Source organism: Epargyreus clarus, unplaced genomic scaffold (assembly GCF_041222505.1).
Source record: "Epargyreus clarus isolate Ecla_fem2 unplaced genomic scaffold, WU_Ecla_fem_2.2 ptg000003l, whole genome shotgun sequence".
Lineage (NCBI taxonomy): Eukaryota > Metazoa > Arthropoda > Insecta > Lepidoptera > Hesperiidae > Epargyreus > Epargyreus clarus.
Genome location: NW_027332211.1, coordinates 5,849,100 through 5,861,408, shown reverse-complemented (window position 1 = coordinate 5,861,408; position 12,309 = coordinate 5,849,100). Strand labels below are relative to the sequence as shown.

The following is a 12,309-nucleotide window of genomic DNA, read 5'->3' as shown; positions in this document are numbered from 1 at the left end:
AAATACAAATAATTCCATACAAACCGTTATTACTTAAGTTAACAAATCGAAAATGAATTTTATTAAAGACGTCTATTTGTACTCTTTGCTAAAAGAGTTATTTAAAAATTCTCATGTTGCGTGTGTGCGGTAACATACCCGCCGAGTTACTCATTTATTCATCCTATAAATTAAACAATCCTAATACTTATTATAATTATAATATATATATTGGAGCGGCTGAAAAACAGCGCTACTCGAATCCCTGATTCTGAGACAGCAATGCTGAGCCGAATTCCTTTTGTCATATTAATATTACTGTAAAATGTACATTTATTCTTTGTGTAAACTGTGTTATTATGGCAATAAACGTTAATTATTATTATTATTATTATTATGTGTATATATATGTAGGTCGACTTATCAACAAATTCACGCCTGAGCTCCAATTTTATTTTTCATAATGGAGGAGCGTGGTAAAATTCATAGACGAAATTGGCGGGCATGTTAAGTTTATGGTACAAATAGAATTCATGGACCTCCAAACGGTCGACGGTGTTCATCATCACTATGAAGATCTCGCCCTGACAGTAGTAGAGCGGCAGGCGGCTCTTGTAGAACAAATACTTGCGGTTAACATAGGTCTTCATCACGATGCACTGGAATCTGTAGCGTTGGGTATGCTTACGTTCCAGCAGCTGAAATAACAATCATTTTTTTAATATAAGTGTAGCAGTCGAGCATGCAGGCCACCTGATCGTAAGTGGCTACTACCACCTACGGACACCTGTAAGCAACCCCAGATAGGATTAGATATTCCTACCTGAAGTCGGCCCCAGATGCGCCGCTACCCCTGCGATCTAAGCTGGAACGCCTCGGAAAAGTATATCTCCCCTACCACTCCTTTCAAACCAGAGCACAGCGCCGCTTAACACTGTTATTATGAGGCAGAAATAGGTATTAAATATTTGGTGCTTCAAGGTAAAATTAAATTAGTGTTATAGTATTCTAGGTGGTAGAACATGTGGTTCGACTCCGGCGGAATCGCTACCCCTTTTTGCCTAATGAGAGCAAGATATGAGCATGGAGTCCATGTTATGATATACCTACTAATGGGGCCCCTACTACTACTAGCTGGGGCCCCTAATTTGATATAAATTGTATTAATAATTACATACATAGAGGTATTCAGCTTGGGTGTCTTGCCATGTCTTGAGTGTGATATTGACGGATTTTCGCATGAACTGTGGAGATATTACATCAGGTCTGCACCATCCAAATTTATATACGTTGTTTAAAGTAGCTGTAATTAAATATTTGCTTTGATTAATGTTTCAATGTATTAAAACTTACTCATTATCGTCATTAACCTTTTACTGTTCTACCGCTGCGCAAGGGTCTCCTCTTGGAATGAGAGAATAGATCGTAGCTATGTTGGACAAGTGCGGATTAAGAGACTACACATAGGTACATTGGAAAACTATTTCCTTAAAGGTCTCTCAGGCATGTAGGTTTCTTACGATGTTCTTCTTCACAGTCAAATTATAGGACAATTAATTCCTAATAGGAATCCCGCATTCGCAGAACGAGAGGTCAAACAGAACGCGGTGTGTAACTTTTTCTCCCCTTCAAAGCAGAACACAGCGCTTCACTGCTGTTATAAGAAATAGTGGCGATGGTGCCTTCGAAGTCGTGCCACTGGGGTTCTATGACCTTCGATATCAAATGTGATTCTGGATAAGACTTACTCCTAGGCAGCAAATCATCGGGGACCACAATTTGCCTTCTGGCTCCCACATTTCTGGCACGAAGAGCATACATGGCTTGGTTAGCAGGGACTGCTCTCCAGCACATAGATATGGAGATCGAAACGAATAATAAACCTGTAAAATCAATTAGTACTTAGGTAATGCTTTGGTGCTGTCTTTATTCCATAGTCCAACACTGGATTACCTTTCGCGGGTGTCACATTAAAACATGAAACCATACAAAAATTGTAAAGTGGTAACATACTAGTGGTAACTGCAACATTTCAAAGGTGATAAATGTTACGAGGTGTTTTTCCCCCTAACATAATTCTGTTATCTTCGCACTTAGAGATTTCAAATTTGGCGTGTAAATTCACATTAGTATTCACATTAACTGTCGGAAAAATTAAGAAACTTGTGTCCAGTGGTTTCTAAGATATATTTTATATATAAAAGTCTCGTGTCACAGTGTTAGTTACTGTACTCCTGCGAAACGGCTTTACCGCTTTCCATCAAATTTTATATGCATATTCAGTAAGTCTGAGAGTCGGCTACAATCTATTTTTCATACCCCTAAGTGATAAGAGTTGTTCACCCTTAACATTTTTTTATTTATATGGCAACACAACGTTTGCCAGGTCAGCTAGTATTTCTATATAATATATAATGTTCCAATAGGCACAAACACGCTATGTATAGTCCGCGTACAACTGCTAGTCCGCTCTGAATATAGAAATGAATCGCGTCGCCATAGCAAATTGTATGACTACACCTCTGCTCGCAACAACTTCAGAGCGAACTAGCAGTTTGGCGGGGACTATACCAGGTTTATTCGTTAATATACATTTAAAGGGAATGCTCTATTCTGCCTGATCAAATGAATACGGGATTTTTTAACATAGTAGGGATAGTAAAGATTTTCTGGTCAATCTCAGATAGGGTTCTTATGGTATCTTATCTTCTAATCATAGATAGGTATCACTGGGCAGCATTGGCCACTTATCATCACTGGATGCATGTTAATAAAACAATGCAATGACATTATATAAGACGTGTATTTTTTTATATGTAATAATAATCGTTTTTTCATTTGTTAAATTTATTTCAACTACTGTACGCAGGCACTAAATAATAATTAATTGTACTTACAGAATAACAACAGTAGTGTACTACAAAGAAGGTTTTTCATGTTTTATGGAATACACTTTTGTATTTGAAGCTTTATGTATCAATAATCTTATATACGAGATCGTTCACAAATGTTTCGTAGAAGAGGTTTTTCTTGAAAACTATTCGATTTACAAATTCCACGAACTATTGAAAGAATTCTTACTTTGCTTTTCTTGATATGTATACATGATCGACAACAATTGTTTACACACAATATTGCCACTAAGTTAGGGTTGCTTCTATAGTCAGATCGTTTCTTATTGCACGACTCATGATGCGAAGCATCAGAGAGTGCTTTACGATCGAAAAATTTTTTTCGCTTCATTTTGGCGGCTATTTTTATTATTATAGCCTTGATAGTTCACGGAATCAAGATATTTTGCATACTATTGTCGAGATAATTTAATGGAGATTAATTCCATACTTTTTAAAAATTGATTTACTGCAATAGAATTGGAAAAAAACACCAAAATAGGTCAAAAAAATTTCCTGTCCGTCATGTGTGAAACCTGAAAACACTGTAACTTGTGAAAAAATCCATCATTTGAGTTAATTTTTTTTTTAAAAATTCTAATCGACGATTGTAGGTCACTGAATGCGAATGATTAATTAATTCAGTGTCGTTTAATTACAATTAATAAAAAACGAAAACTACAAGACTGTATATCTATAGATATTATGTACATTTATTCCACCAGGGGCGCTTGTGCAGTACCTTCTTCCTACTACAGCTGTTTTTTCGGCAACTAATTTTGAACGACTTAAGTTTTTTTTTTTATATTTCATAATTAAATGAGCATTATGAGTCGTGCACTTTTGGATTTTCCAAACTTTCTTATTTTTATTATCTATTTAGCTTACTTTTATGAAACAATAAATTTTTAAACAAGTTCTACTAATTTTGACATTTTTTGGATTCCCTGATGTAGTTTAAGAATTTCGACATAAAAATAGACTCACAAATAAAATGTGTGTAATGTAAATACCATTTCCAAAGATAGTTTCACAATTTTCGAATAAAATAGGCTTATAAATATAGCTATGCGTAAAGTAGACTAGAAACTTAAAGTACGTTATAATTTTCATTTACAGTTTTGTAACACACACATAGAATATTAGATAGATCCGGATTGCTTTTATATTCATTTAAAATACATGACTGTCATAAAACTATTTTACAATACATACAGACACACACAGTTCATGACATACATGTTTTTACGTTGTATTACAGGCAATTATTGTTATTGCTTTATTATCAATTTAGAGTAAATAATAAAAAATGATTTAATTTTATAATACAGCGGAGCGAAACCTTTTCACCGTAGTAGGTGAAACCTCTTGCAAATCAATTTAATTATATATATATATATATATATATAAAAAATAATTATATTATGAAGAATTGAATCTGAAGTAGAATATTTCGACATAATTTTGGTAAAGAATAGAAAGAAACTGACTATTTAAATACACAATTTTCTAATAGTAGGAATTATTTACCCACTGCTAATACTTGTTACACTTTCTCTTGGTAGGTTTGGTCGATGGTGAGGCTTCATTAAAGTGACCCACAAATTTCTTGTATTCGGGTCACATAATATGAAATAAACAAATAAGACAAAGCCCTGTAAAGACGACGTTAAACAAAAAAGATACGACCAAATCAAATTGTTTGAGAATGAAAAAATCCCAAACACCCAGGTAAGACCAAGTAGAAAGAATAAAAATACGGATAATCTAAGCTGAGCCCCGATAAGGTCCAAATCTGTTGTTCTCATCTTACCATCCGGTCCTTTAGAAATAGACCATAAAACAACAACAAATAAACAAATATTTATCATTAGTATAATACATACTGGCACTACAACGCTCAAAATCAAATAAATATCTTTTGGATAGCAAATAGAACATTTGTTGCAAGTCGATAGATTTGGAATATAATTATCTTTATTTATAAGTAAAACTGCCAGAACTGGAATCACAGGGGTGCCCCACCCTACGATAGTTAATTTCAACATAAATCTAGATGGCCGACGAACTCCTAAAACTCTTACGTATCTTATGAACTGCAAGAAAGCAGTTATCAACATCCACATGAAACTTGCAAGAATTGAGTAATGTAAAATTGCCCCCAAAACAATGCATATTACTTTCTTATGGTCGTCAATAATGAACATACCATTTTTTTCCTTAAATATTGTGTTATCTAAATTGAATACCACTATAAACAATAATGGTAGTGCTATAGATGTTGACAGATGTAACAAAACTTTAGTACCAGCTTTCTTCCTCCAAGTTTGAAAAACAGATGCTGTGATCCAGATACAAGTTACTCCAATTAGTGAGAGGAAACTACCAACTAATGTTATAATATTTAAAGCTCTGCTGTGCTGTTCCTTAATATCTTTAACGTTATTAGAATTACCGATATTTAGCAAATTACCGAAATGAGTCAAATGATAGCATTCGCAGATCGTCATATTTCCAACTGATTTTTTTACAAAGCATCCTCGTCGAGACCAAGATCCTGGTATATTTTCTTTTTTATGTGCCTCAAAATCCCAATACCCACAAAACTTTTTCGAGTTTGAAGGACGTAAATTTTTAAATATTAAAGGAACGTGATTGTTTAAATTAAGTATAAAACCAGGAACGGATATTCCAATTATACGGCTATTAATCTCATGGTCATTTTCTTCCAGTTCTTGGAAAATAGCATCATTGTGAAAAACAGTGATGATGATGTACACGTTTTCATAGTCTATGGTCTCATTGCTGGTATTGTTTGTTTTCATCATGAGTGAATTCAAAACATTATCCGGCAACCATGCAGCAACTTCCAAATTAGGCATTGACAGTACATCATCTAATGTGCTATTTCTATACAGAGGTTTGATTTCCATTTCCGTGAAGTTATTTGCAACTTCTTTATTAATTATAGCGATGCCGCTAACGTTATTTATAAATGGATAAGATATCTGTATAACACATTGTGGTTGAATTGCAAGTACTTCAGAATCCTTATTAATAACATTTCGTAGGCTTTGAGTAACAGAAGATTTTTTGTATGACAATATTTCTATAATGTCATTAACAGAGTCTAAAATAACATTTGTAGAGTTAAGCGTTTGTGCTAGTCGCAAATAGCTACAATCAAGCGATAATACTCTATCCATCACCCAAGCCATATTATCAATATCACCCATATCCACTAAAGTATGATTAACTTGGGCTATTGATAAAACATGTTTCAGCGACATTGATAAGTAGTAAATATCGGCTGGTATTATACCATCAATATCATCAAGAACAAAACCTAATCCATCTATAAGGAATCTGGATGTGTAATTTTCAGATACCTGACCTTTTACAAAATTGTAAAGAAATGTTGTTGTTTCTGAAGCCACGTAATTTTTATCACAAGTTCCTTCAATGTTTGCCCAATAACTACCAAGAAGGTATGATCCCGAGCAAAATCTTTTTACTGGTAATCCATTCGCTTGTAAGCAAAATTGGGTCGGTGCTGCAATATGCCCTATGGATGTAATTTCCCAGTCAAGAATAATTGAATTATCAACTGAAGTAGTAGGCAAACAAAATAATGAACTAGATATATTCACAAACGTGTAATTGAATTTGATTAATTCCTGTTGTGCAGTCGTCTTTAATTTATTGTAGGTGCTTACTATATTGCGACTATGATCATTATAATGATTAGCTATCTCAACATGCAAATGGAATAAGACTAGTAAATGATCCATAGAATACTCTAATATATCCATGATCAAAGCTTTTTTGGCACCAAATATTGCAGTTATATTTTCACTAAGTTTTACCATTACATTTTCTTCTAAATTATAAATGTCATCATTTGAAATAAAGGTTTTTATTACAAGAGAAAAAACATGCTCCTTATTGCCTTTAGGGTTAACTACTATTTTATCAGTACTAATTAAAGAAAAATTCTTAGTGTGCCCCTCACACCAATACTGTGCCGATCTGTCGGTAACGAGATTAATTATGTATACCGTTTTTTCAACAGCATCTGAATCATTTCGTCCCGAAATAAATGATGTCATTTCGATAAAAGGAATCTCCATAATTTCAACAACATTGACAAATCCCTTTGCATTGGAAAAACACTGGATACCTCTATCGTTATAATTGTATTTCCAGAGACCAGATGGAAAATATACAGTCAAGTACATAAGCTGTTCTTCAACACTATATTCAAATAGAAATTCCGTTTCTCCATATATCATTTCAGTTTCACATGCCATGCAGGGCAATGCTGTAAGTGAACAAGAATTTAATAAGCTTAAAGTACCAATGTTATTTATCGTTATAAGTGACTGTGTACATGTGGTATTTGACGGATTATTCCCCACATTTGTATTTCCTCGAAAAACATGGCTATTATGTGTTCGTTTTCTAGTAAACCAACACCAAACATCATCCGGCAAATTATTTAACTCGGCTATCTTTTTAAAAATAAATCTCGTTAAATCGTTGTTTTTCCCATCACCCATTGGATTTGAGCACTTGTTCCGAAGAAACCCATCAAAAGTTAATTTTGGTACAGATTTTTCTATACCATAGCAAACGCCATCGTTAGGCATAAACCTGACCGCGTGGTATTTTTCAGGGCATTTGGCAGGGTAGTGCATGTCGTTTATATAGAAACATAAGCTAGGATACTGCTTCGTACAGGCTTCCGTAATGATAATATTTAGTTGAACATCTAATAGAAGGCAATTTTTCATAAGAGACGTTTGTACGCGTAGACTGTTATTAGCTCTTACTTGCCATCCCCACTTGGGGCCTGGAATGTACCATAGGACAGGATTAAATATTTTGACACGTCGAGCTGGCAGCCAGAAGAATCTAGATATGTTTTTACTTCTTAAAGAATGTAGTAAAGACAACACGTCGTCTTCGCTAAGATCAGTAATAAGAGATGCTCCACCACTTCTGAAACAGGGATATTTCCATGGCGACGGTTCGCTAATTTGATAGCAATATTCGTCATTCTTTTCTGAAATTCTATGGAAACTTGGTGGGCATGCCAAGAGGTCATATTGTTTTATAACTTGTAGACATGGTTTCAGTTCTGGTAGAGATGGACTCCAATTCGCGTTTGTGCAATTTCTAGTTATCAAGTTGTCATCGTAGTAACAGAGAGGATCTGACAGTACATTGTTTGCTGGAGGGCTTCTTTGCCAAGTGACGCTGATGCCATTTTCAGTAAATTCTTCTTCACACATCTGTAATGTGATTCCAAATTTAAATAATATAACGAAGTAAAGCATATGTTTAAGGGTGGTAGAATCTTTATGATTTAGCTAGAGATAGCCATCACCATCACATCTGCCTTGTAACAGTAGTTTTAGGCGTTGCTATGTTCCAGTTTGAAACGTGTGGTAAAGGAGGCATACTTATCCCAGGCGTTCCATCTTAGTCTTTAGGACAACAAAGCATCTGTGGCCGACCTCAGGTAATGGTATGTAAAGTTGACTATTATATCTGGAGTTGATGGTCCATGGTTAGTAGTCGCTTATCGCTATGCTCGCTTCTTCTCTATTTATAAAAATATGAGGTTAGAACATAAAATTCTGATTCTGAAACATCTACCTGAGTGCCGGTGTTGACGAAAAAAGGTAATAAACTAAGAAGTGCAGTAACCATTTTCAATTTTAAACTCATCAACAATACATGACAAGATAGAAAGCTTATATTCACTTTACACTTAATATATTGTAACACAACGTGCAATCAGTACGTTTAGATTCCAACTGTGATTTATCGTCAAGCTTTTTTTATGATGTTGCTTTTGATCATAATATACATGGTGTTCTAAAGTTGAAACCTTTTTATTTTACAATAGAACGTTAGGATCGATAATTTTGTTTTGAAACGTTAAAATTTAATATTTTTCATATGCTTGATAAAATAATAGTGAACTCACCTACTTATATCAGACCCAATATTCCTAAAAATCCCATTTTTTCCTGTTTAGAAATAAACACTGGTGCAGTAATGGAACATAAAAGTCAATGATAATGGAAAATCGATGGAAATGAAATGGTTGAAGTAGAACCATCCAATAAAGCCACGATTGAATGCGGAAGTATACATATGCCGTATCAATTTAATTCTCAGAAGTACCACCGCGACTTGTCACAGAACTCCTATAAGTTTTTTATCTTATTTTTAACGACTTTTTCACTTGATGCGATAGAAATACAAGAGAAATACTATGTACTATGGACATCTATGGTAGCAACGCAACTGTGCTCAACCTGAGTTCTCTAATTGTATTTGAGACTCAATTACATAACATAGGAGAATTTTATATGGTACTTAGAAGAATCAAAAGAACATGCCGCTTAAGTGGCAGTTGCAATTGTCGCCCGTAGACATCCAACATCGACTCTACATAGGATGAGTATTACCTGAGGTCAGTCACAAATATGTTGTTATCCCTGAGGACTTGGATGGAATGCATCATCTAAATGTCTCGCCATTTCCATACCCTACAAACCAGAACACAGCGCCAGAATATAACACATAAATATTTAACACCCATTCAGTACTTTGCTTAAATGCTCTGATTCAGACGAATTGTTAAAAGTTATATCATGGAGGATGTGTTACAAATTGCATAAGTGTTAAATAAAACAATTTTGATGATTGTTTGTAAGCAATTGTCATCTGTAACAATTTTTCCAGTTTATATAAGCCGAGACCAAATACATGATATCAGTCAGTAAATATTCTTTAGTGCAAAAATGAAAATTAACCTTTTTTTACAACTGGGAATTTTGTTTCAATTAAGTAATGTACATTTTTATATAAGCCATCTCTTTTTTCATGTTTTACACTCTTAATTAAGCATTGAAATACAAAGTATAGGTTTGTTAAAGACATAAACATCAATTTCATTGTATTTTGTTCCTATTATTACGTTTATTACGGCTGCGCTAAAATATTACTTATAAATGAATATAAAGAGTAAATTATTATAATAATAACACACTTTTATATATAGCGATTTATTTTAAATTAAAATATACATTACTGTAAATAATGCTTCTTTGTATTCAAACATATTGTTTGTCCATTACAGTGGGTTTTAGTTTGTCATGGCAGTATTTTACGACTATGTACGACTTAGACTTACTCAATTCGGCACCGGATGTATGTAAGATTATTTTAAAATTATTTGTAATTATATATATTTATAGGTAATATATTAATTATATTAATCACTGAACTAAAGCTAATCCTTGAAATCGCTCAATCGATTTTAATGAAATCTATGAATGTGCAAAGTTGGTTTCAGCTTGAAAGCTAGGACGGTTTTGTACCTGACAGGGGCGCTAATGTCGAAGACAGGTGCGTCGCTACTCCTGTACTCTTACCATGAGTTTTTACGTGTCGACAAATATGACTGTTTCGGTATTTGTTTACGTATTGGCCCATACTATTTCCAATTTCCAACACAATCCGCTAGGGGCGCTGATTGGAAATAGTATGGACCAATACATAAACAAATACCAAAACAGTCATATTTGTCGAACGTAAAAACTCATGGTAAGGGTACTGAAGACTACGTTGGAACGCCTCGCATAATTATCTCGTACTCATTGCATTTTTTAACTATAATACAAAGACGCTTAGAACTGCTGTTATTAAACAGAAATAGGTTGATTTTTTTGTTGTAACTGCCACCCATGGAGATCTGTGATCAACCCCAGATAAGATTAGATTCCTACTTGAGGTCGGCCACAGATGTACCGCTACCCCTAAGGACTAATCTGGAATGCCTCGGAAAAGTCCTTACTTTAGTTATATTACTTGAAGAAAAAGAGGTCTGCAGATCACCACCAAACCTATTTCTGCCTAATAACAGCTGTTTAAAACCCAGCCGTGTTCTGGTTTGAAGGATGTGATAAAGGACCCTTGTCCTTTATCACAAGGACCCTTGTCCTTTATCACACCCTTGTCCTTTATCACTAGGACCCTTGTCCTTTATCACACCCTTGTCCTTTATCACACCCTTGTCCTTTATCACAAGGACCCTTGTCCTTTATCACACCCTTGTCCTTTATCACAAGGACCCTTGTCTTTTATCACACCCTTGTCCTTTATCACAAGGACCGTTGTCCTTTATCACACCATTGTCCTTTATCACAATGACCCTTGTCCTTCATCACACCCTTCAAACCAGAACACGGCTGGGTTTTAAACAGCTGTTATTAGGCAGAAATAGGTGTGGTGATGATCTCCAGACCTCTTTTTCTGCAATTAATATAACTACGACTGTACCTTTACATCGCTATTTCAGCTCACACACACAGCGAATACATATTTGGAGACTGTAAACGCAAAGACAAAATATTTTTCGCCCACGTTCATAAGGAGCATATGGAAGTTGTGGGAAAAATTATTATAAGAGTGAGTGTCCTTTATAAATTCTTATGACTACTTGTATACATATTATTGTTAATGTAAGTTTTTTTGAGTAATGGTCCTACTTCATAACTGTAGATATCATAATTAATTTTCATTTTTATATTTCTTCTTATATTATTGTATTATTTTTATAATATAGGAGTAGCAGACGAGCATGCATTCCACCTGATGGTAAGTGGCTACTGCCGCCCATGGACATCTGTAAGCAACCCCAGATAGGATTAAATATTCCTACCTAAGGTCGGCCACAGATGCGCTGCTACCCCTGAGGACTAAGCGGGAACGCCTCGGAAAAGTTTGTCTCCCTTACCACACCCTTCAAAACGGAACATAGCAGCGCCTAAGACTACTGTATTCCCTGCACTATCATGAATTTACTTCTTAACTTTATTATTTTGCTGTTATTTAAAACTGAATTATTACTTGCACCCTACCCATTTTAACTCCTTACTTTTACTTCTCACCGTTGCCTGGACGAAATCGCTGCTTAGCGATAAGTCCGCTTTTTGTATTGTTCATAAGATACTTCGTTATTTCATTTTGTGGGTTATATTATAAATTATGTTCCTTGCGTTTTTAGGGCTGGTTAGACTTAATCAGAATACCAACATGCATTGTGTTAAGAGCCACAGCACACGAAGAAGACACGTTTAGAAGCACAGCGTTTGCGTTCCAGATTTGCGTTCCTCGTATCACCTACTGCCATTCCCAGAAGCGCTACAAATATTACTATTACGAGTGGTACATCCCACCGGACATGATTGGTGGTATGAACTGGGATATTTACTTCTATGGACCAAGCAATTTAGCATGGCAGTGAATTAGACTGATTATACGCTCATACGTCATAGATTAGTAAAGATTACTTACTCCTAACAAAAAAATGTACCCAGTTTTGAGAATTGAAATAGTTGCGTAAAAAAGTTTTGCTACG

General features: G+C 34.8%; 2 protein-coding genes and 1 long non-coding RNA gene across 3 annotated transcripts; 1 reads left to right on the top strand and 2 right to left on the bottom strand.

Annotated features, from left to right (window-relative positions):
- Nucleotides 1-388: 388 nt before the first annotated feature.
- Nucleotides 389-3,153, bottom strand: LOC140748794 (uncharacterized). Its single transcript, XM_073081696.1, has 4 exons — nt 2,877-3,153; nt 1,728-1,862; nt 1,158-1,282; nt 389-677 (listed from the first exon to the last, which is right to left on the bottom strand). The coding sequence occupies exons 1-4, from the start codon at nt 2,914-2,916 to the stop codon at nt 438-440; spliced, it is 540 nt and encodes a 179-aa protein (XP_072937797.1). The 5' UTR covers nt 2,917-3,153; the 3' UTR covers nt 389-437.
- A 1,162-nt stretch (nt 3,154-4,315) lies between these two features.
- Nucleotides 4,316-9,684, bottom strand: LOC140751123 (uncharacterized). The gene has a single exon (XM_073084989.1). It carries the CDS (start codon nt 8,207-8,209, stop codon nt 4,397-4,399), a length of 3,813 nt encoding a protein of 1,270 aa, XP_072941090.1. The 5' UTR covers nt 8,210-9,684; the 3' UTR covers nt 4,316-4,396.
- On the top strand, nt 9,685-11,340 carry LOC140751130 (uncharacterized). Its single transcript, XR_012103274.1, has 3 exons — nt 9,685-9,734; nt 10,027-10,101; nt 11,248-11,340. It is a non-coding gene; the product is annotated as an uncharacterized LOC140751130 (long non-coding RNA).
- The last annotated feature ends 969 nt before the right edge of the window (nt 11,341-12,309 follow it).